Consider the following 25,667-nt stretch of genomic DNA (forward strand, 5'->3'; position numbering starts at 1 on the left):
GAAAAAGCAATAAAACTCAATTGAGATGATAAAAAATATTTAAGCCTTCTAGTCTCCTATATTCTGGAGCAGCTAGAAGGAAAAATCTGAGATGATCATATGGTAGCCCAGGACAAGCTCTGAAATCTGTCCTGTAACTACTTGTTGAAGAGCGCTTTGAAAACTATTGCTTTTTTATTTCTTTGCGTTGTATATACGTTATACTATACAATAAAAAAAGTTTAAAAATAAATAAATAAATAATTGGGGGAGATAAAGGGTAAAAATTGGGTAGATTGAAATAATGTGGGTCAATGAGAGTGAGGGATTATGAGTATGGGATGTATGAGCTCATTTATCTTCTTTTTATTTCTTTTTCTGGAGTGATGAAATATTCTAAAAATGATCACGGTGTTGAATACAAAACTACATGGTGATATTGTGAGCCACTGGTTGTATAATATGGTTGGACAGTATGTATGTGGCTATTTCTCAATAAAAATACTTAAAAAATTATTAGGCCATGAAGCGACCTACCTAGGTGGCTAGCCTGCCGGGGCATGTACGGAAGTCATGTATCAGGACTTCGTGCTTTGGAATTCCTGTTCAAGCATCTGTGTCATCTGATCTACTTTGCGAAGTTATTTTGAAGGTTAGAATTAATGTTTGTAAAATGCCTGGCACAGTGCCTGACATAAAGAAAGTGCAAAATGGATGCTAGCTATTATTATTACAATGAGTAATAAAGGATGGGTCCAAAAATGTATCTAGCCAATGTCAAAATCATTGAAGGTACAAATGAGCTAACGATCCAACATATTTAAGGAACAGGATAATCTTACTCCAAAGAAGAGGAAACTGTGGAGATGGGTGCCTTCATATATTTAAAGGGCTATCTTAGGGAAGATAAATTGGTCTCAATGATTCCTCTAGTCCCATGGGTAGGAATAGAGAAAGGCAGATTTGGGCCAAGCTAAGAACTTCATAACAATTAGAATTACTTGAAAGAGAAAGGGTAATGTTTTTTTTCTATTAAAAGAGTTTAAGCAAAGGCTTGGTAATCACTTGGTTGCAAGGGGTGGGGCCAACATATGTAAAACAGGGGATCCACATATCATACTGAGGGCACAGTTTCTATTAGTTATAATCTTTCAGGTCCCTTGTCTTTCAACATATAATACAAAAGGAAAAGGATACTTAAAATGTTAACTTGGCCATGGGGGACCAGATACCAGGATCAACAGATATTCAAGTATGACTTGGAATATCCAAACGCTGTACTCAGGGAGGCAGAACATCCTGCTTTTCTGCATAGACGTCTAAGTGGATGAAGCAGACAAGGTAGATGAGGAAGCCAGTTGACTGAGTTTATCAAATTTTACCACAAGGACAGTGGTGGCGGACAGGCTGGTAATGGAAATCCAACCTAATATATAGTTATAGGCCTGGTTAACCAGGCCACTGCTTTCCTTCATCTTACCAGTAATATTGTGGATGGGATGTAGAATATCTGTGTTGGAATCTTTTGATCATAAAGTCTCTTGTTAAATTCTGTCACATAGTACTGTGCGGTCATCTGCCGCTCTACATCAGTGAAGTGGTTCCAGAGCCCCTTCTCCTCCTTGTATTCTTTTCCAATATATCTATGAATGGAGAAAAACCACACAGAGAGATATAGAAGTGATCTTATTTACTAAAGAATAAGAGAGATATCAAAGAAAGATGTTACTTGGTCGCTGCCTTAGACAGTCAATATTAATTATTTTGACTTGTCATAGTTCAAATAATTTTGTAAAGTCACCCGAACACAGCTCATGCTACAGACCCAGAATAATGGGGAATATAAAGGGAAGTCTCTACTTAATGTAACAGATTTCCAGACTTCTTTGGTCAATCAAGGGAATCAGCATGGTGTCCTGGAAAGGGGGTGGACCTTCAATTCAGATCTTTCACTATCTGCAGTATGGTCTTCACTAGTTTGAGGCCTTCTTCTATCCCTTTCTTTTATTACTTCATCCTTACAAATATTCATTTTTCTTTAATACCCATTACATGCACAACACTGTGCTAGCCCTTAGTGTCTTTTAAAGAAATTCTGAGACACAATTTGTAACCTTTGGGGGCTGTGATAGTTAGGTTCAGGTGTCAGCTTGACCAGGTGATGATGTCCTGTTGTTCTGTTGCTGTGGACTTAAATCATCAGTATGTGAAATTCACCTGTGGCTGATGACATTTGCACGTGCCTTCCACAATGAGTGAGGTTTAATTTAATTAGCTGGAGTCGTAAAAGAAAGAGGTCAGAAGAGAGTTCAGCAGCTCAGAATAACTCATCTCAGCATTCACAGCTCAGCCCTGATGTTTGGAGATGCAGAAAGAAATGGGCCTGGGAAAATCCACTGGGATCCCGAAGCCAGGAGAGAAAGCCAGCAGATGTAACTGTGTGCCTTCCCATTGACAGAGAAATTCAGATGAAAGCTAGCTGCCTTTCTCTTGAAGAACTATAAATTTGTAACTAAATAAATCCCCTATTAAAAGCCAATTTATCTCTGGTGTGTTGGATTCTGGCTTCTGGATTCCAGAAGCAAACTGAAACAAGGGCTTATAGCATAGGTGAGGAGAGAAGACACAAGATTGAATGATTAAGTCTTGCAGGAATTAAAAAGCAAGTACTAAACTCCATTGTAGTTTATATTTGCAATAAACTTGTGCAAATTCACTAGTAATTTCATATGTGCCTGAGTGACCTCCAAAAATCAAAGGGAATTGTCTGGGTGATAGTATATCCTCTCTAGAGATTTCTGAATCCATTATGATAACAGAAACCAAGAAGGCTTCATTTCCGGCCATTCAGACTCCTGAGAATCAGAAAGAAACGTGACCGTGGAGGCTGTAGGGGAGGCACCCACAAGGCAACACAGAGCAACCTGTGATTGTCATAACAGGGCTATTCTGTCAGTCCTCCAGGGAATTCTGCTATTGGGAGACCCCTGAGTCTTCAGAGGTTTTAACCTTATTCAGAACTTTTCTTTTGGTGACTGAGGCTAGAGGTGTGCACCAAAGAGAGCAGAGAGCAAATTATATGGGTTTTTGCTGACTATCCCATAGTTCTGACTATGAGCCAAAGCTCAAGTTATTGGTGCAGTAGCATCAGTCTGGAAGAGAATGCCCATTTCTTCTTGCATTGTAAACCTTTTTGGGGAGGATCATTTTTCTTTACTCTGGATTTTCTTTAATCTGCAAATGTCTTTATTTTGCTCTCTGACCTGATAGTTTCACTGAGTTTATGGCTTCCATCATCTCCTGGCATCTATTGTTACTATAAGATGTCAGCTAGACTTCTAATCGACATTTCTTTGTATGCCATCTTTCTTTTCTCTTTGCTTTTAAGATGGTTTCTTTGTCCTCAGTGTTCTGAAGCTCAACTCTAAAGAATGGGTTCATGCTTTGTTTCCTTCTTCCCTCCACCCCTTCCTATTTTCCTTCCTTCTACTTTCTTCCCTCTTTCCCTTTCTATCATACATGAGATTTATTTTGATTCCTTACTTGAAGATTAGTGTCTTTGACAATTTAAAAAAATTATCAGATGTTATTAAAATATTGCTTTCATATTTGCTTTATTATCTTCTAATCAAATGTATGTTGACCCTTTCACTCATATGTTACTCTTATTCTCTCTTGTATTTTTCATCTCATATCCTCCTGTGATGGATCTTGGCTTTACCACTTAGTTGTGTGACTTTGGGTAAATTTCTTAACATCTCTGTGCCTCAGTTTCCTTATATGTAAGATGTGGATAACAGTTTTGACCTCACAAAAAATTTGTGATAAATTTAACATACAAATCACTTGAAACAGGACCTGGTACATAGTAAGTGCATTGATATTTTTGTTTTTATTATTATCATCAAGAACTTGTTCAAAAAATTTATTGTTTAAGGAGCACCGATTTCTTTCACTTTTTTCTCACTCTCTCTTTATATTTGTTTTTTAACATTATTTGGATTTGGAAAATTTTAAAATCTTGGCTTACAGATCTTTAAAAATACACAAATGGTGTAAAATTAGGCCTCCAACCCAAAGAAGGTGACCTGGGGTCACATAATTTTTCAGGCAATTAAAAAAAAATTTTCATTGGGAACAAAGGCCAAACAGAAAATTATCTGGCTTATAGCATAGGTGAGGAGAGAAGACACAAGATTGAATGATTAAGTCTTGCAGGAATTAAAAAGCAAGTACTAAACTCCATTGTAGTTTATATTTGCAATAAACTTGTGCAAATTCACTAGTAATTTCATATGTGCCTGAGTGACCTCCAAAAATCAAAGGGAATTGTCTGGGTGATAGTATATCCTCTCTAGAGATTTCTGAATCCATTATGATAACAGAAACCAAGAAGGCTTCATTTCCGGCCATTCAGACTCCTGAGAATCAGAAAGAAACGTGACCGTGGAGGCTGTAGGGGAGGCACCCTACAGCCCTATAATTTGCTCTCTGCTCTCTTTGGTGCACACCTCTAGCCTCAGTCACCAAAAGAAAAGTTCTGAATAAGGTTAAAACCTCTGAAGACTCAGGGGTCTCCCAATAGCAGAATTCCCTGGAGGGCTGACAGAATTATTTGCCACAATGGGGTTGGATTTTTTAAGTTAATCATTTCCTTAAGTATGCAGCTATTTCTGAGTCCTTGTTTATGTGAGTAGTCTTTAAACTCGTTCATTTTCATGTGTAGGTTTTGTCACCAGCTGCTTCTTCACCCCACCTCTGCCCCAGACTTTTAGGGAGAGTGTCTGCAGGCCTCAGTAATCACTTATACCCCTGGATGTGCTTCAATCCCCCCTCCAAGGATTTTCCTACCTTTTTCTCTTGCCTTTTTAAATTTATAAATGCGGTGTTCATAGTTTAGCCTTTTTGTCAACATTTTAAATGAGAGTGTTTAAGACTCTGGCCTTTATAGGGCCAGAAACTCCAATTTTCATATCTGTACAATGGGGTTTATAAGTGTCCCTGAAATGTCTGAGATAATGTATATAAATGTATCCAGGACAATGGCTGACATACATGAGTCCTCAGTACACTGTAACTATTTTATTAGTTAATAAATGAGGAGGAGGGAGAGGACCAGAAGTCTGAAGACATGTATTTTGACCAATATTTTTTCAGTCCTCTCAAAAACTCACATATGATTATTTAATAGATGGGCAAAATTAGCCCATTTTACATTAATGAAATAGGTGTTTTAAAGCAATACCTCCCCAAAGTTTCTTCCTGATGAAGATGATGAACCCAAAAAGCATTTCTTTGTCTGCCTTTCTTCTTCACTTTAAGGTAATCTCCAAAATATACTGCAGTTTCCTGGGCTGTCCATAATTCAGATTTCTTGGAATATTTTAACAAAAGGGCATCTGAAAAAAAGATAAGATGAAAACGGTTTTTATTTTCAAAAAGATGATACTCTTCATGAGTAAAGTTGAAAGAACCAAGTCCTGGTCCAACTCATCTGAGATCTTCAGTTTCTTTATGCATTTTCTCACATTTCAGCCTCTTCTATCATTACTACTAAAGAGTAAAAGTACAATATAAAGACAAAACTTTACAAATTACAATAAAAACAGCTTTTAATTTACAAAATCTCTTGTTTGTGATGGCAAGGAAATAAGACTAGACAAGTGCTTCTGTATGACAGTAGCGAAGTATAAAGTGTATTTTTTAAATAGCAAAACCCAAGAGACCTTCTTGGGGCAAGAGATTTGTGCTTACATCTGCTGATTATCTGTGAAGACCACATAATAGATGATAAAACTGTCTGTTCTACGTTACATAGAGTGAAGTGAACTAAATTTTACCTGAGGGCCTTCTAGCCACTCCAGGAAGCCTAGATTATATAGTAAAAGGTCCTAATTTTCTTGTAATTGTTTGTTTAAGTGGTGAAAATCTAGGAATTACCTTAGAAAATACTATAAAAAGATGCAAACTCAACTGAAAAAGGAAAAGATAAGAAGAAAAAGGAAGGGCAGCCTTCACCTTAAAGAAAGGAAGAACAGTCCTAGCATTTCTTTGAGCTCAAAGACAAACATGAACTCTAAAGAAAAAAATGCAACATTTTGGTAGCCATGCTAAAACTATGTGAACAAAAACTCTTGTGTCTAAGTTGTGATAATGGATGAATGAACGTGAGATTCAGGAGAGAAAATATTTCGCATAAGGCAAACCCATAGGATTGGAGTGGGGGAAAGGGAGTTAACTGAGTAACGCAGAAAGGACGAGATAGTGACCAGTGTTGGATGACTCCATCAGAGAGGCTGGAGATGGACTGGAAGGGGAGCTGCTTGCACACACACATCAGTGAACTGAGGGAAGAACGGAAATGTATAACTTGTTCTGATTTTGCCATTCTGGGTTTTGCTTCCCCCAATGTGGCTTTTTCCCCATAAACTGGCACATGAACATAGTAATAAAGTAGTTACCTAATTCTAATAAGTGTGATTCTGAAATTTTAGAACCTCAAAGTAAGTAGGGAATCTCAATACCTTGAAAGTTTTGCCTCTTTTGGTAACAAACTGATCTGTATTTTAGTCTGGCCTCAAGTGCAAGCAAAACATTTTGGCACTCTTTGAAGCATAAGTTCCCAACCTTGGTTTTATATGGAATCACTGAGGAGCTCTTAAAAAATATATTACCTGGATGCACCTACAGACCCATTAGATAAGAAACTGAGGGTGAGGCCACGGTAGTTTTAAAAAGCTCCCCAGGGGATAATGTGGTACCAAGGTTGAGAACTACCTCTTTAGTATCAATGCTTGGCAATCCTCACAGCTTGTTTCTTCTGAAATGCACTTTGCAATAGTTTTTTTTTTCTCATTCAAATAATTCTTCTGTAACTTGGGAGGATATTACAGTGTGACCATCTGGGTTAAGAGGAGACCCTTCTATCTTCTTCCCAGCTTTTCCACTACTTTTATGCTATATTAGACACACTGATTGTGCTGTTGTCCCTGCCTTGGCTTCCTGCTATGACAAGTGACTTCGGTTCCTTAAGTAGGAAGTAACCACTGATTTAGACAGCAGGGAGCACCTGACCAAGCCATTGGCTGGAAAGAAATCTTTTCAGGGGATAGGTGTGAAAATCTCTGTCTAATAGATGAATGACATTTAGCTAAATCAAACGCTGTCCCCCCTAGGGTTTAAATGGAGAAAAATGGAGAGAAATCCGTTGGTTGGTAATGAGAATCAAAGGTGATGAGAATCAAACATGTTTTATGTGTATCTGTATAACAAACCCCCATTGCATGAGGAAGTCAGAGCTAGTCTCTATTCTTTGTAGCCATTAGTGCCCAACACACAGAGAGTGACGGGGTGTCCCTGAAGTATACTTTCCATGGTATGGAACAAAGTATGTGAGAGATGTATGTCTCTCATGAGCTCTCAGGGGGCCTCATAACAAGGTCTTCAAAAAGCGCCAAGCGTAGATGCTTCCTGAGGTCACACCCATCGAAAAGGTTGTACTCACTGTGTGCTCGGTGAAGTTGACTGGGCTTAAAGACACCTGTACTCTCCAGTCTCTGAAACAGCCATTCATGCTCCACCCCTGCCAAGAGTTTCTCAAAGTCATCAGGCTCCAGGGTGCGAGCCTCAAGAATCTCTTGCCTCGTCTTTCCTGACAATGAAACAAAAGAACTTCCGCTGGAATTCAGAAAGGACCATGGGTTTTCCCTCTCCGAAGAACCACTGGAAAATGGTGATTTAAACCAGGCCAAAGATGAAGTGGAGTTCTGGCTGTAGTTCAGCAGGTTTCCAGGTTCATTTCTTTCATCTGTGGTAGTACAATCCTCGCTGAGGACAGGAAAAGGAACGTTATTGCTTGTAGAGGAATTGGAGGCCTCAGCCCCTTGACTAGATGGTTGCCTTGGAACACACAGTCTAAGACAGCCATGTCGATTTGTGGTGTGAACATCTGTGTGGTTGAGCATTTGGCTAACCTCTTCCATCGAAGGAGTATCGGGGGTGATGCCTGTCTTTTCCACTGAGTCACCACTTTTACCTAAGTCAGAATTTTGACCAAGCCAGTGTGGAGTAAAAGAGTTATCTGTTGTCACAGAAGCATTACCCAGAGAATCACCCACAACTCTAGGGGCATTGAAGGGCACATCTTCTGTGCCTTCTGCTGTTTCTCCTTCTGGGTCAACCCAAGAAGGGTTATCTTTAAATGTCGGGGCTGAGCCTCTTTTATCCATTTCCTCTCCCTTCTCTTCCCCACTACTGTCTTTGGCATTGAAGGTGGTTTCTGAAAACACATCGATTACTTCAAAGGCTTCAGAAGAAGACCAAGAAGCAGAATCACATGCGGGCTTGGCATGAGTGGAAGTACTTCTGGGTCCCAAATTTCTAACTTCCTGAATGTCCTCTGGAGCGACTTCTAACAATCCTACACTAGAAGCCAAGAAAGTGTCTGTTGTATTATGAGAAGTGAAAGTTGTCAAGGGCTTGTAGTTACGTAGCTGACTTTGAGAAGATCCCAAATTGTGATCATTAGATACCTGGGGAGAGAGGCCGTGAATCTCTGAAGACAATGACTGGACAATGCTTCTTTCCCCATTGTTTTCCAGCTCATCAGACAGGGCAGTGGAACACTGAGTGTCCACAAGATATTCTTTGTTAGGCTCTTTTCTGGCTGACCTATCATCAATGGAATAACTCACTTCCTCCCAACTTGCAGAAGAACTAAATCCTGATAACTTGCTCCAAGAACTGGAACTCTGGTTGTGGTTCAGAGACTTGTTCAAAACAACTCCCTCACCACTGTTAGGGTCTGGTGACTCAGTCTCACTCTCTATATCTTGATCCACTGAGATTCGAAATGCATCAGAATGGGTCCAGTTTCTCCCTCTTACTTTCCTAAGTGTCTCCCGACCATTCTCGGCCATTTGGGAGGGAGATATTCCCATGGCTTTTTGAACACATTGTTTGTCTTCAGTTGTCCTCACAGTGTCTACGTTTTTTGTTTCTGTTTTTAGAGTAGTGACACAGACTTCTACTGTTGTGTTGTTCTGTTTATTTTTGTCGTTTCTACAGATGCTTTCAAATACTTCACACACTGAAGTATGGTGCTGTGAATAGGTTTCAAGGAATTTTTGGAAATCCACTTGCCCATGCAAGATGGGTTTATCCAACCAGTGCTTGAAACTTTCTGGAACATAAGACCTGCCATCTATGTTTGAGAAGCTTTGAACTTGTAAGTGATCCTTCACTTGGGTGATAAGAGACATGATTTCCTGAGACAGAGTTTCTCTGACCTGACTATCAGATGAAGTACTGAACGTGTAAAGCTTTCCCATAGCTTCACTGCAGAGCTGATTTGCTGCATTGACCGTCTTGGTCTCTCCATGGAGTCTTCGGTGTACTGTCGTGAGACAGAAAGCAGCTTTGACAAAACTATGAAGCTCCTGTTTTCCAGTAATTGGTTTATCATCTCTCTTAGTGAGGAGGCCAATTTCAAAGGCCTCTTTGGCATCACATAGATATGAATTTTTCATTCCTGGAGGACAGTCATTAGAACTTGTATAAGATAGTAAACAGGTGCCACGGATATTCTGAGGAAAGCAGAAAATACAAAATCAGACACTGAATTGGAAACTGGAGGTAAAGGAGGAAAACTTCTCATTCCTGGAGGACAGTCATTAGAAATATAAAGGGAAAGAAGCAAGTGTCATGGACATTCTGATGCAATGCACTATCGGACACTGAACTAAGAACCTGAGGTCGTTTTGGTGTATCAGGAAAAGGGACTGGGATGTGTGCGATTGACTGGCATGAGGAGAAATTAGCTTTAAGTACCATTTTACTGTCTCCCTGATACTTTACACTTAAAGATGCTAAATTTGGTGGTGGTGGTGGTGGGTTTAGCAAACACAGTCCATGCCATGCCCTGGGACATCAACATGTACCTTTCTCTATGGAAATAAGGTTGTTCTATTTAAACAGACCATTGTTTTAATAATAACCATCGGTTTCCAAACCTGTCTGTGCAACTGAATCATCTGGGAAGTATTTCAAAATTACAGACTTCTGGTTACCGATGCCGGACATTTGCATTTAATTGATCTAGTGACAACCCAGGAATACATATTTTGGAAAGACTCCTTGGACAATTCTGAAGTGCAGCCAAGCTTGGGGACTATTGCTGCAGAGGAAACCACGTTCCATTCCTCCCGCTGCATTGACATAACTTCCACTAGGAAGTGGCCACCCTGGTAAAACCCTCTTAACACAGTTACTGACGATGTGGCAGGAAGCCGGGTTCATCGGGTTGGACCGCTTCCTTGCACTGGTTTCGTCGGAGACCACCCCAGGGAGAGCCGCGGGGCTGCGCGGGGCTTACCGCAGCGGTGAGCACGAAGAGGGGCGTGTACGGAGTGAAGGCAGCGGCCAGCTTGCAGGCTTCTGCGGCTGACAGCAAATGGTGGTCAAACTCCTTCAGGAGGCCCTGCAAGAAGGAAAGAGGCCGAGCGGGGCATCGATAATTATTTATCCATTAGTAAAAGACGGGCAACACAATCCCTGTGCTTTTCAATGCAAAAGCAAAATCTGATGGACGCCCCCACCTCCTCACGTTGATTTCAGGACGCAGTGCCAAAGGAGCTCAAGAGGGTCTAAAGAGTCCAGGTGTTGCCAACTCCTTCCTTCCCCAGCACAAACAGCACATACACACACAGGCACACACACATCAGAAAGGGCTTAATCTGTGCAAAAATTCACAATCCCTGCCTGTGTAAAATAATCGAGAGGAGTTGCTTTGGAGGATGATGGTAGCTGCTTTGTTCTCTGGAACTCCGCACATTTTACAGCCAGATTTGATGATTTCTACATTGTTCTGGGCAAAGAGTCCCTTAATTCCTGATTTCACAGCAATAAGAAGACATTTATTCATTTTAGAAATATATATTGAGTGTCTCTATGTGCAAGGCACTGTTCTAGACACAGGGAACTGAGCCCACATGAACTTACTTTCTGGTGGGGTGATGGGATCAATCAATAAACAAAATAAGTCAAATGTATAGTATACAAGTTGGCCATAAGGGTTCCAGAGAAAAATAAATCAGGGGAGGGGTCATTGAGGTGCAGAATAGGAAGGAAGTTGGCAATTTTAAACAGTCATCAGGGATGACTTCACTGCGCGAGGGATGTAACTCTTTTTTCGTGTGATGGTCTGACTGCAAAAGTAAGAAATTAATAAGATTTGGATTACTAGCTGCAAGGTGTATGTGTTCTTATACGATCTTAGTTTCAAGTGCAATTACTACTCTTGCTTTGGGTGTTTAATAAAAATAGCAATATAGACGATAACAGTGAAAACCTTATTTTCAGGTCAGTGAATTCACAGCAGAGATCCCTCAGCATAATGCAATGTCCTTGACAATTTTCTGGACTGGTCAGAACATGTGGGATCTGCCTCTTACTGGCTGAGCAAGCTGCAGAGGTTATTTAGTTTCTCTGGACCTCGGTTTGTTTATCTCTAGGATGAGAATGATACATTCTGCTCTACCCCCTCACAGAGTTTTATGTGGATTATATACATACAAATACACACTTTTAAAATTGTAAAGCAAGATATAAATATTAGTGTGGTAGGGGACTGTCCAAGCACAGTATGCTGCCTTTCCCTGTGACCCACAAATAAACCCTGTTACGGACTACGCTAGCCTGTCTCCTAGGAGGGGATGATAAACGTGGGCTGATTCCCTTTATGTAAAACATATCGCCTAGCAGATAGTGGTCTGTCGGTGCATTCTTTCCCCTTTTGTCCCAAGCACATACAAGCATTCCCTGGAGACAGCCTGACGCTAAGTTGTGTGCGTTTTATGGCACCTGGCCCACCCCTGCTGCTACATCTGTTCCTGGTGGAGAGGGAGAGACGTCATTCCACTATGGCACAAACACAAGATGGGTGCACGTGGAGCATCTCCCGATGTTGGCTGCAGATTGAGGCAGCTTGACATGGGGTACTGATGTCCACTAGCGAAGCTGGCCTTCTCTGTCTCTGCTCTATGTGAGTCAAGGATTTCCATCCAGTGCCTGTGTGAATCATGTGTGACCCTGACACCTGCAAACCGTGGAGGGGGTTGGGACCTCAGGACAACTGTTCCTGGAGGCAGGCAAGGTTATGCTCCTTGCTACCACCCATGCAGTGACATTCCTTCCTTGGAAATGGTAACAGATATCTCTCACTCTAACCAACAAGTAGTAATCATTGTTATTAAAGAGAGGAGTTTAGAACAAGTGACTGGTGCTCTGATTTGATCAGATGATTAAAAATTTTATTTATTACCCTTTTACTTTATTATTGAGATGGCCCAAGTTTGAAAACTAAATTTTCTGATAATTTGAAAGGAAATAAGTAAAAGTCAAAGCATTGAGCGTTCTGATGATATTCATTCATTCATTCACTAGTCTCTTTTTAGTACCCTCTGTGTGCCTGATATTGTGTTAGGTGGTGGAGTGATAAAGCCCCGAGCTGGGAGGCATCCCAGGACTGTTCACACTGTTCTAGAAGGGGAAGCATTCTGCTCCCTGACTCCTGGAGAGAGAAAGAGAAGAATTAACCAACCAACCAACAACGACGTGATATTGACAGTTTGTAGGCGATGCCACTCTGTAGCATGTTTTGGACAAATGATAATTACCAAGTTAATTTGTGGCTTGTTTTTAAATATTTCATAATCTTTCTTGCTCATGGAAACAAAGATATCGGCCAGTATACCTAGTGATGTGGCAATACCCTGTAAGGAAAAACAGAAAGAAAACACAACATGGTAATTCATGCGTGATTATTGTCCTCATCTCATGGCAGTGATTATTCCTCCACAGGAACCATTCGCCTAGTCTCATGATTGTGTTCTGTCACCACAATCTTTGAAAGTTCATCACGTCCAGGGGTCCACAGACCTGATGGAAACGTGGCTACTTCTTAGTTAGGTTTCACTGGAGTAGCAGCACTGACTTGTAATGTAACTGCTTGCAGGCCTGAATAATTGCCCCCCACGAAGAGCGCTTACATCACATTTTATCCATGTTCTCAAAGGACTGTAAGTAGCAATCGTGCTGACAACTGAGAGAAATGGAAAAACTGGACACTTTAGTTACTAAAGAGAATATTCCCATGGAATTACACAGAGCAAAAACATTAAGTAGAAAAGCAAATAATGCTTGAAAAGTTCTTGACTAAAGATGCTACATAAACAATCAGTTGAACCTTTTGCCACTCAACTCAGGAAATGAGGACCCTGAAAACCGTTTTACATGCAAGCGACTTGACAGTTTCAACTTTGCTATGGGATCAGGTAAAGGGCAAATATATAATTGATAGATGAAAGGGTAAATAAAATTAATATATACATAGATAGTTACTAATGCGTATAGCTGGGAGTGAGGACAGAGCAAGATACAGAAGGAGTTGCTGAATTACTTGGTTCTATGCTCACGTAAAATAAATAAAAATAGGATAAATGAAATTGATAAATTATAAACTGAATTATACTGTAAGAGGATATTCATCTAAAGATGAACATAGCAAAGGAAAAAAAAACACTTGACAACCTTTTTATCTGGCTGAGGAAGTGTCAAATATCCTACGATTGAGGCCCATATTAATTCTGCAGCTTCATACCACATCCCTGAAAAAAAAAAACAGAGGGGTTGGGGGACAGGGAGAAACTGCTAGTATCTTTGTTCTTGTGTTAGAAAATACTCCTGAAAACTAATACAGAAAGAAGATTTATTGGATCCTATTGGGAAAATTCAGGGCTGGGTTAGTTTGACATGACAATCTATTTTCCAAATTGTTTGTTAATACATACACCTTTTCCATTTCACAGTGACACAGTGAGAATTATCTCCATTATTTGCAATAAGAATAATTTTCATCCTCTGTTAAATTTTCCAGACACTTTAATTTACATTTTAAATTATGGTTAGGTCTCTATAAACTTTTCTTGTTAAAAATTCCATTAATAGGCTCAAAGTCTGAATGAATGGGCAAGGTGTCATGGTGGGTTTTGAATAAGGGAATCTGATACCATGTAAAATATTGCTGAATTGAGAATTTATACATGTATAAATTTTTCTAATGAAGCTCAATAGAAAATAACTAATTTTATTAATATTCTTAAATGTCATTATCTTTTAGAAGAGGAAACTAAGGGAAGCAGGAGTTGACCATTCTAACCAGGTACAAGAAGAAAATTCCCCAGTGGTATCTTGTAGCGAGACTTTGTAGGTGAGCCTTAAGAGCAGAGACTGTACCTAGCTTTTGCAGAATTTGCCCTCTGATCTGTATACAGACAGACTGCACCAGGACCTTGTCACTTTCTTTTCTGTACAGCCAGGTACCTTGAATAATAGAAGGAAAAAGAGAAAAGCATTTTGGGAATTGAATTATTAAAGAAACAGCTTGCTACAATAATGCTACTACAGTAGAAGGCTTTGTGAGCACATGTGATGGGGATCTGAGAGCCAAAGTCTTCTCTATATTTAGAATAAAGTCCAAACTCCTTGCTGTAGGCTGCAAGGCTTCCTGGGAGCTGACCCCTGCCTGGTCTCCAAGACTCTCCTTTGTCAACTGTGCTCGGTCCACTTTGGCTTCCTTGTTGTTTCTCCTGCTTCATGGCCTCTGCACTTGCTGGTCCTTCTGCCTGGGATTCTCTTTCCTCTAGCTCCTTGAGAGGCCAGCTACTTCTTCTTCAGGTCTAAGCTTCAATGCTATTATCTCAAAGTCCTTCCAGATTAATTTACCTACTTTATTACCCTCACTGTCTGGTGTTTGGCTCCAACCCCAACCACCCCAAATTGGGTTGGATGTTGAGACTGATGCCTCCACACACACACCAGGGTGTATGAAAATATTTATTACTTGTATCCATGGTTTTTTTTTTTGCCACGCCCCAAGCAGGGCAGGCTCCCAAACTTGTCCATTTGATTTGAACAAAGGGAAGAGTGAATAATTTCGTTTTTAATTGTGGTAGGTGAGTGGGACCAGGGCAAATGTTTGTGCAAGCCAGGCCAGAGTTTGCAGATGTGTGGGCGTTCTCATCAGATTGCCCAGAGGTGGGGTAAAAGGGGAATGGGAGTTCTTGAAAGCTGTCAGTGGCCAAATATAAAACATAGAGTGGACTCTTCATTACATCCACCCTCATTATTCTCTGTCACATTACCTCCTTCATTTTCTTCCTAGCTTTTAACGTGTGTGTGTGTTTTGGGGGTAGACAATGGGAAGTTTACATACTGTAGGGACGAGTGGTCACTATTTGCATTCCAGACTGCCTCCCCACTGAAAATATCCACAAACTTCAAGGAGCTTGGGACTTCATATCCAACCACATTGAGCTTAAATGTCTACTGGAAATTGTGTTCAACTTATTAGGAAACTTGCTGACTTGAATGGCCACCCAAAGACCTAACTTATTTTTTACCCCGACTATTAAGGATTGCTTCCTGGCATGTATGGTTAACGGTTGAACAGAAATCCATTTCAAAATAAATTTTTATGGAAGTTCTTATGTAACAACCAAATTTATTATCCAAACCATTTAAGTACATAAACCCCGTAAATATCTTCTTCATAATTGAGAGCCTTTTATTCCCAATCACAATTTATTCAAAGGCTACTTCTGAGCCCTTTTGAGGACCATGGTTTAATCTCTGTTGCCCATTGGCTGACGTTCTCTATGATGAAGCAGAACAGACTCTGAAGCCTTTTTTTTTTTAATTAGAGGAAACACAAACACATAGAAGTAAGCTGCTTGATTAAACTACATCATTCATCAAAGGCAGAGCCAGATTCAGGTAGTTCCAGGATTCCCTGTTATATGCTGACCATCATATCAATAAGTTGGTCTTAAATTTATAGCGCTGCCAGGGACTGAGGAAAAAGTGATTGTGAACACATGAATGACACTTACCTGTTGCACCATTGTTGCTTATTAGACTACTCAGGATATATTCAGCCTTTAAAAGTTTCCCTGTAAAAAAAAGCAACCAAATGCCACCAATTAGTTCAGAACATGCACCTAAAAACTACACGTTGTTCATGTTCTAAGACTGACACGTTGTAGCAGGGGCCATCACCCTTTTTGGAAACATTTTATTTTTAAATTTAAAGTCAACAGCTATGTCATATATAAAATTTAAAAAGAGAAATGAAGTTGGTAAAGTTGTGCTGTATCTGAAATGGCAAGTAAATGAATATGTACATATATGTTAATTCATATGAATGAATTATTCATTCGTATAGAACAGGGCTTGGGTACTAAAGGCAAACTTTTGTAAAAAACAGTGTCTCCTCTCTTTGCTGAAGCTATACTAGAGGGAGGGAATAGAGTCGCCCATGAATAGGTTATTTACAGAATCATCAGGAAGGGATTTGGGGTGGAGTGGGGGATGGGTTCTCTCTAAACACTACTTATTTTGATTACCAGAGCATAGGAGGGTCTGATGTAACAGACAGTTTTTTTTCTCTTTTTAATAAATAGGAAACACAATAATTTATCCTTTTATCCCTCCCTTCTTATAGTTGTCTCCAAGCCCTATAAGGTCTGGCCCCTCTGATGTCTTCTACCTCATCTCTAAGTATTCTTTCCCACCCTCTCATTCCATCTGTTTCAGTCACAGTGGCATCCTTGCTGTCCCTTGAACTTGCCAGGCGTGTCCTCACTATTAGTATCTTTGAACTTACAAACACCGTAGTCTAAAATACTTTTATCCCAGCTCTCTCCAGGACTTTATCCCTCCCTCTTCGGTCTTGGCTCAGAAATCCTCATCGCATAAGGGCTTTGCTGACTCCGTATTTCAAATTCACACACAGACATGCACCATGCACCCTCATTGTGGCAGGCTGTGTTTCCAAAGAAGGTCACAACAACTTTCATCCTACACATTCTTTAGTGATGCAACCTTGCCATTCCTCAATCAAGAAGTAGAATCTAGAGTTTACTTTTCCTCTTGAATCTGGGCTGGCCCTGTGGCCTGTTTTGAGCAGTAGAATGTGGGAGAAGGGACACTGTGTAGCTTTCTAGTCTGGGCCACTTTCAGAAATCTGTAGCTTTTGCCCTCACCTCTTGGAAGCCAGTCACCATGCTGCGAGGAAGCCCAAGCAGCTACATGGAGAAGCCCCTGCAAAGGAGAACTGAGATCCTCACCTGATAGCCCAAGCTGAGGTCATTGCTGTGCAGCCAGTACCCAATGCCTACTGTGAAAGTGAGACCATCTTGGACCTTTGAGCTGCCTCAGTTCCCCAGCTGGCATTACTTAAAATAAAAGAATCACCCAAATTGCCAAATTATCAGAAAAAATAAGTTGCCATTGTTTTAAGTTACTAAGTTCTTGGGGTGGCTTGTAACACATCCACAGACAACAAAATGTGGATATCTAGAATGGGGATACTACTGTAATGAAAACTGAAAACATATGGCATTGGCTTAGGAGCCAACCAGGTAGAATTCTGAAGGGCGGCAAAGAGACTGTTAGTGGAGACTGAAAAGGCAGTGAGGGGATTGTTACTGGAGGTTTGAGAAAAGGGAATACATATCATATAGTGGCAAAAAGTTTGTTAACGCTGTCTCCTTTATTAATGTGAAAAACAGAAAATGTAGCTAATGAACTTGTGGCTCTGGTTCAGGAGATTTCCAGGAAGAATGCTGGAAGTGTCAAAATGGACTTCATTTAGCTATGTAGGATAAAGTACAGGAAGAAAGAGATGAACTGAAGAAAGAATGATTACATTTTCAAGCAGAATTTAAACGAACTATAAGAGGCCCCAAATAGTCTTTCTAGCCAGCAAGACCTTCCCAAACTAAATTGAAAATTTGTAGCAAAGATCAAATTCAAGCAATTCAAATGAAATATGGGTGAAGAACAAATCAAGAGTTAAGACCAAATAAAAGATGTGGCTGTAAAACTCATACATACCACACCCCTTACCACTCCCTTTTATTGACTACTAGTATTTCAAGCTACTCAGTTTGTTTTAACTGTGGCCTCTCCATCTTTCAGCCAACATAGCAAGCATATTTATGACTTTATTCTGTCTAACAGCTGCGTAATATTCCATCATATGTATATACCACAGCTTGTTTAGCCACTCATCTGTTGATGGACATTTTGGCTGTTTCCATCTCTTGGCAATTGTGAATAATGCTGCTATAAACATTGGTGTAAAAATATCTGTTTGTGTCCTTACCTTCATGTCTTCTGAGTAGATACCTACCAATGGTATTGCCAGATCAGATGGCAATTCTATACTTAGCTTCCTGAGGAACCACCAAACTGCCTTCCACAGCAGTTGTACTATTTTACATTCCCACCAATCATTTTATAAGTGTGCCTCTTTCTCCATATCCTCTCCAGCACTTGTCATTTTCTGTTTTTTTTGTTTTTGATAATGGTCATTCTGGTGAGTGTGAGATGATATCTCATTGTGGTTTTGATTTGCATTTCCCTAATAGCCAGGGAAGTTGAGCATCTTTTCATAAGCCTTTTAACCGTTTATATTTCCTCCTCTGAGAAGTGTCTGTTCATGTCTTTTGCCCATTTTTAAATTGGATTGTTTGTCTTTTTGTTGTTGAGTTGAAGAATCTCTTTATATATTCTGGATACTAAAATGTGATTTCCAAATATTGTCTCCCATTGTGTAGGCTATCTTTTTACTTTCTTGACAAAGTTCTTTGATGTACAACAGTGTTTAATTTTACATTTCTTTCTTTCTTCAATGTTATGTTTTGGATGTAAGATCTAGGAAATTGCCTCCTATTAAAAGTTTTATAAAATATTTTCCTACATTTTCTTCTAAAAGTTTTATGGTCTTAGCTCTAATGTTTAGGTCTTTGATCCATTGTGAGGTAATTTTTGTATACAGTGTGAGATATGGATCCTCTTTCATTCTTTTGCATATGGATATCCAGTTTTCTAGGTACCATTTACTGAAGAGACTGTTCGGTCCCAGGTGAGTTGGCTTGACTGCCTTATCAAAGATCAATTGTCCATATATGATAGGGTCTATATCTGAACACTCTTTTCAATTCCATTGGTCAGTATATCTATTTTTATGCCAGTACCATGCTGTTTTGAGCACTGTAGCTTTGTAATACACCTTAACGTCAGTTAGCGTGAGGCCTCTGACTTCGTTTTTCTTTCTCAAGTTATTTTTAGCTAGTTGGAGAGCACTGCCCTTCCAAATAAAATTGGATATAGGTTTTCCTATTCCTGAAAAGTAATTTGAAGATTTTAATTGGTATTGCATTGAATCTATTAATCAATTTAAGTAGAATTGGCATCTTAACTATACCTAGTCTTCCAATTCATGAACATGGTATGCCCTTCCATTTATTTAGGTCTTCTGTGATTTAGCAATTTCTTGTAGTTTTCTTTGTATAAGTCTTTTGTATCCTCAGTTAAATTTATTCCTAAATATTTTATTCTTTTTTTTGCAATTGTAAATAGATTCTTTTTTCTTGATTCCCCCTCAGATTGTTCATTACTAGTTTATAGAAACACTACAGATTTTTGGGTAGTAACCTGCCACTTTGCTGTACTCATTTATTAGCTCTAGTCATTTTGCTGTGGATTTTTTAGAGTTTTCAAAATATAGTATCATATCATCTGCAACAGTGAGAGTTTTACTTCTTCCTTTCCAATTTTGATACCTTGTATTTCTTTTTCTTGCCTAATTGCTCTGGCTAGAACTTCCAACACAATGTTGAATAACAGTGGTGGCAGCAGACATCCTTGTTTTGTTCCTGATCTTAGGGGGAATGTTTTCAGTTTTTCCCTGTTGAGGATGACTTTAGCTGTGGGTTTTTCATATATTTCCTTTATCATTTTGAGGAAGTTCCCTTCTATTCCTATGCTTTGACGTGTTTTCATCAAAAAAGGATGTTGAATCTTGTCAAATGTCTTTCTGCATCAATCAAGATGATCATGTGGTTTTTCTGTTTTGATTTGTTGATACGGTGTATTACATTAATTAATTTTCTTATGTTGACTCTTCCTTGAATACCTGGAATAAATCCCACTTGGTCATGAAGTATAACTCTTTTAATGTGCTACTGGATTCGATTTACAAGAATTTTGCTAAGGATCTTTGCACCTATATTCATTAGAGAGATTGGTCTGTAATTTTCTTTTCTGGTAGTATCTTTGTCTGGCTTTGGTATGAGGGTGATGTTGGTTTCATAGAATGAGTTAGGCATCCTTCCCTCCTCTTCAATTTTTTTGATGAGTTTGAGCAGGATTCTAAGACTCTTAAAAATGCTATTCCACAGCACACTGATTGCAGCTCAAAGTAAAGCTCAAAGATAATTACAAGTGTACCTTTTAGTTAATTTATACATTGAAAGGCTATGAAAGGCTTAAAGGCAGACTATCAACTTGGTCTAAGAAGGGCAGAGATAGTTCAAAGAAAAAAGAAATCCGTGAGTCCCATCTTTCTGTGGGCAGAGGGAGAAAGATACTTTCTCAGTGGAGAAGGATACTCAGTGGCAAACAGCTTTATTTTTATAAGAAATGTCTCATAGAAAAGAAAGGATGACTCAGAGGACAACTCCAAGAACTGTGGAGGACCAATCCCAGAGAGAAGTAGGCTTTAAAGAAGGAACACTTCCTGTCCCTGGAGGAGAAGGATTTGGTGCCATATGCCTGGCTAGATTTTTTAAAAAAATTTTTTATCAGAGAAGTTGTGTGTTAGCTAGGTTTTAGATTACTATGGACATAGTGACTGCTAAGTGACTCTCATTTCCTCCCTTTTTTGAACAAGAGTGTCTGTTGAAGTTATCCTGTCCTTCTCTCTCCATTGTATACTGGTTTTGTTGGAGGGTCAAGAATTTGTCTTTTAGTTTATGCGTCTCTGCACCCCACAAGCAGCATCTGAGGATACTTGCCTGTCTCTGGGTCTGATTCAGATGACAGAATCCTGAACCTTGAGCCTGATGCTTTCATGAGAAGAGATTTTGAGGGGGGTGGGGAGAGCATTTTGCTTGCAGACAGGGTGTGAACTGTTTTAGGCCACTAAGATTCAGGGCAGTCTGTTATGAAGCCACTGGCACTCTCCCTTCACTGTCTGTACTGTTTTTCTCCATAGCACTTATTGTTACTATTTGCTTTTTAAAATTGTTTGCTTATTGCCTGTCTCCCTAGCTAGAATATGAACTCTAACACAGCAGAGGTGTTCTGGAACAAAGACATTGGATTCTTTTGCCCATGCACTCAAATGACCAATGCCTGACATACTGGGATTTCAAAGAGAGAAAAAATTTATTATTATGTAGTTAGCAGATCAGATAGCTTATTGACACACAAATCTATCTCCCTGAACTGCATGAATTCTGATAGTTTTATAGCACTGAAAGATGGGCAGGTTTTAGGACAATAAGCACAATGGCTCCAGGTAGTGCAACTTAGAGATGATTGGATTATTGAGCATGAGCAGACTGATTACACACTTAGTCATAGAATGTATGTAAGAAAATGCAGCTTTAATATGATGGTGGGTGTGACTTTTAGTATTATAATGAGGTATAGGTAACATATAGATTAAAGTCTAAGTCTGACCTATGTCAGGTGGGCCCATTTTGGTGAGTACCAGTACTTTATGTTTTTCTACTCCTAGACTTTCCCCTTTTCCTTTCCTTTCCTCCAGCCTCCAGGGGCATAAATGGCAGGAGGCATTTACTTGGGACTCCTGTGGCCATGAGAATCCTCACACCTATGCTGATCCATCTGTCCCTCTGCTGGAAACACCGTTCCATGGGGGAAATGGAACAATGTGGGGAGCCAGCGCTTTCTCTGCTTTAGCCTCTTGCTTATAATACTGCAGGAACTTTACTGTTACTTTCCTTTGGCTTGTTGTCTTGATCAGCTTGGCTCTCAGTGCAGCTCAGCTCTTGACAGTGGCTTTGCAATGAGTTCCAAATCATAGCACCTCCCTGTGGATAATTTATGCTAGCATCCAAGGGAATGAATTTCCAGCAAGTTCTGCAGGTCTAGAAACTCAATGACTTCTCTGTTACCTATTAAGCCATGACTGCGTCTTCTCCAGCAGAGGTCTGATCCCAGCCCTGATGCATGGGGGAGTGTGTAGGGGGAGCTCTCTTCTCAGGCTTAGAGATAGTGTCTGCTCCTTATAAGTGCTATCCTGTACTCTTTAGAGTTATGCTCTAGAGTTCTCTGTTTGTTACTAGCTGTTTTGGTTTCTTAAAGCTGCTGGAATACAATATACCAGAAATGGAAAGACTTTATAAAGGGAACTTATAAGTTATACATTTACAGTTCTAGTGCCATGAAGTGTTCAAGCTTAGGCATCCAGGGAAAGATACCTTGGATCAAGAAAGGCCAATGGATCCTGAACACCTCTGTCAGCTGGGAAGGCGTGTGGCTAGAGTCTGATGGTCCTTTGGTTTCTAATTTTCAAACAGCTTCCCCAGGGGCGTTTTCTTTCTGCTTCTCCAATATCTGGGTCTTATGTTGACTCTGTTGCTTCTGTCAGCTCTGAGTTTCCTCCAAAAACGTTTTCTCTTTTAAAGGACTCCGGTAAACGAATCAAGCGGATGGAGTCACATCTCCATGTAATCAAAAGGCCACGGCCATTACTGGGCGTGCCACATCTTTATGGAAATAATCCAGTCGAAGTTTCCCACCCTAAGTGATAGGTCTGGCCCCACAAGATTGGATCAGGATTAAAACATGGCTTTGCTGGGGTATGTCACAGCTTCAAACCTGCACACTAGCTAATCTCTCACTCTAATTCTCTGATGTAATTTCTGTTTCTTTATATTAAACTTTCCTTGTTCAAATTACTACTGTATGGTTTCTGTCTCCTGTTTAGAGCCTGAATGATAAATCTCTATCCCTATTTTGCCTTTTTAAGCTAAATGGATGGAAAATTGTATCTACAACTTTTAAATCAATTTAATTGACCACATGTTTTTTTTCCTTTATTCAATTCAGGTAGTGAATTGCATTAATAGATCTAAAAACATTGAACTATCTTTATATATATGGAATAAACACTCCTTGGTTGTAATGTATTATTAATTTAATAAGAGACTAGTCAATTTGGTAATATTTTGTTTAAGATTTTTGTATCTTATAAAATTTAAAAGTGATATTGTCATGTAATTGCCCTTTCTCTCAAAGTTATTTAGATTAGCTTGTTTATTTGGTGAACTCTTAAATATTTATTGTTTTTGGCATCTTCTGCTCCATATTTCTAGGTTCTATCTCCTCCTTTGTAAATTATATCTCTATATTCCTCCTTTGTAATTATATCTGTGAGTGCGTGTATGCTTGTGTGTGTGTGTGTATGCGTGTATCTGTGTGTGTGTGTAAGTGAGAGAAAGAGTTATATTCAGAGTAATAAACATTTTTTAGTCTATCTAAAATGATTTTATCCTCACTTTTGAATGATTGGATGATGATTTTGTTGGGTATAAACTTTTTGGTTGAAAGCTATTTCCTCTCCATTCTTGTGCACATTCCATAGCATTTTGGCCTCTGTTGCTGATGAGAAAAGGCTTATTGTGAATTTCAATATGTTCCTATGAAGTAATCTATCTTTACACTGTTTCCTTTAAGATTGTCTCATTCACACTGTGTCTAGGTATCAATTAATTTTTTTTTCCTCAAGGTGGGGTGTACCTTTTCAATGTAGACTTATTTTTTCCCCAATTCAGGATCTAGTCAGCTCTCCTGGAAGTCCTATTATGCTTATGTGTTCTTCTCATTTTATTCTCCTAATTTTTTAAACACCTTTTTCATACTTTCATCCATTTAGTCTTCCATAATTAATTTTAATTTTTAAAAAGTATTATTTTCAGTTCAGTAATTTTCACTCTTGTTGATAAAATTGCTGCAGAAATACACTTTAGGTAGATCCAGTAAGGGCTTGGAATCCCTAAAAAACTGATCCGGGGGCATTTATCTGTATTTTATCTGGACCTACAGTAAGTGTTCAGGAATGTGAATGTTGCTACCAGTCATTTGTACAAGGGGAACAGGCAGGCACAGGATTGGACTCTACATAGTGTCTGTGCTACTCAGGTGAGGCCCATAGAACAACACTGTTCTCATCTGGGAGCTGGTAGGAGCTGCAGAGCCTCGGCCCCACGGCTGACCTGCTGACCTGGAATCTGCGTTTTAATAAGATCCCCAGATGATTCATAAAGCACACTGAAGGTCAGGAAGCCCTGCTCCGGGGCACCGCTACTCAAAGGATAGGCCATGGACTAGTGCCAGTAAGGGGACTTTTTTGTCTCTGTTTTGTTTTGATAAAGTAAAAAACCGAGGGTGAGTTTTCACAAATGTTCACGATAATGTGCCAGAGTAATTTTGTCTTTTGAATCTAATAATAAATACTTTCGACTTGCATTTTAAGTATCTTTGTTTTTTATTTAATTTTTCTGATAATTTATATTATTGCATTAATCTGAAGTAAGTAGTTTATTTGGCAGCCCTTATCAAGGACTTGAAATGTGGGAGGCCTGTCTCACCAACGGGAAGGACTGCTGGGTTTTCTGCTCTGTTTGGTCATCCTCGTGAGGCTAAAGTTTTGAATCCTTTATCTCCAAAATAGAAATTTATGTGATCTGACTTTTCTGGGCGTTTCTCCCACTAATTATCATAACTTTTTGATAACCATATTGATTTTTAATTTCAGTTTCTGTATTTTTTTAATTTCTGTAATTCTATTTAGTTCTTTTTCAAATCAGTTGATCATTTTTTCCCCATTGTGTCCTTATCATTAAACATGAGTCTTTCAGTTCATTCTATTTTATTTTGTTTTGCTTTGTAGTGCCTTCTTTCTTGTTTGCTTTGTGCTGTCCTTTTATAAGGTCTCATTTCCTTCTGTTGCTTATAAATTTTAATATAAAATCATCTTCAGGAAAGGTCATTTTCCTGTGGAATTTCCATGCTTCTAGGTTGTGGATATTTCTATAGAGCATAATTTTGCACTCATTCTTCTATCAAGTTCTCCAAAATTTCAGCCCTGAACAAGTTTTTTCTTAATTACCTGGATGGGGATTTCCTCTATTGTGGGTAGGGTAAATTCAGACTCCACACTCATATTTGACATAGACCTGGGACTTTTAAATTTCTGATTCAGCAGACTTTTCTTTTTTTCTTTCCTCCACTTCAGAGTTCAGGGGGTTAGCAAGATTCCTTGCCACTTTTCAGGGCAGGCTGGCAGAGCTGTCGTGTCCGCTTCCACAGCTTGTGCTACCCTTTAAGAATTCTAGCTCTATGCAAACGTCTCCGTCCTCAGGTAGGCCCAAGGTCCTTTCTCTTATCCCAGCAGAGGGATTAAAAAGACAGCCCCTTCCTTTATGACCAAATCCAGGTATAACCCCCTTGGCAGTGCCATGACCAATAATTTACTGCTCTGGATTTGAATGTTTTCTGTGCTTCAGGTACTTTAAAAAAATCTTCACTTTACCATTTCTTTATGTGTATAACAGCAAGATTCTGTAGCTACTCAATCATCCATGTTAATGTAATTGGTAGTCTGAGCCTTTTATCTCTAATTTTTTATCTCTGAATTCTTCTTTTTGTCTATTTGCATTTATTTATTTATTTATTTTTATTTTTATTTTTTTTTTCTGAATTACTTCTTAAAGACAGTAACAATAGTTATAACCAACCAAGGAATGAGCCAG

The 25,667-nt window shown here is 39.3% G+C and overlaps 1 protein-coding gene across 6 annotated transcripts in view; it reads right to left on the reverse strand.

Moving 5' to 3' along the window:
- The window catches only part of ALPK1 (alpha kinase 1), a 147,686-nt gene that overhangs the window by 10,338 nt on the left and 111,681 nt on the right, over positions 1 to 25,667 (reverse strand). For 5 of the 6 annotated variants that reach the window (XM_077142530.1, XM_077142529.1, XM_077142532.1 and 2 more), the window contains 8 exons: positions 15,927 to 15,986; positions 14,272 to 14,358; positions 13,567 to 13,643; positions 12,654 to 12,749; positions 10,352 to 10,456; positions 7,484 to 9,563; positions 5,225 to 5,378; positions 1,460 to 1,622 (listed from right to left, as the gene is read on the reverse strand). In XM_077142530.1, the coding sequence (XP_076998645.1) occupies positions 1,460 to 1,622; positions 5,225 to 5,378; positions 7,484 to 9,563; positions 10,352 to 10,456; positions 12,654 to 12,749; positions 13,567 to 13,643; positions 14,272 to 14,358; positions 15,927 to 15,986 (2,822 nt within the window). The remainder of the gene's footprint in view (positions 1 to 1,459; positions 1,623 to 5,224; positions 5,379 to 7,483; positions 9,564 to 10,351; positions 10,457 to 12,653; positions 12,750 to 13,566; positions 13,644 to 14,271; positions 14,359 to 15,926; positions 15,987 to 25,667) is intronic. The other variant, XM_077142533.1, reaches the window with a different exon arrangement.

Source organism: Tamandua tetradactyla, chromosome 24, assembly GCF_023851605.1.
Source record: "Tamandua tetradactyla isolate mTamTet1 chromosome 24, mTamTet1.pri, whole genome shotgun sequence".
In the NCBI taxonomy this organism is placed as follows: domain Eukaryota; kingdom Metazoa; phylum Chordata; class Mammalia; order Pilosa; family Myrmecophagidae; genus Tamandua; species Tamandua tetradactyla.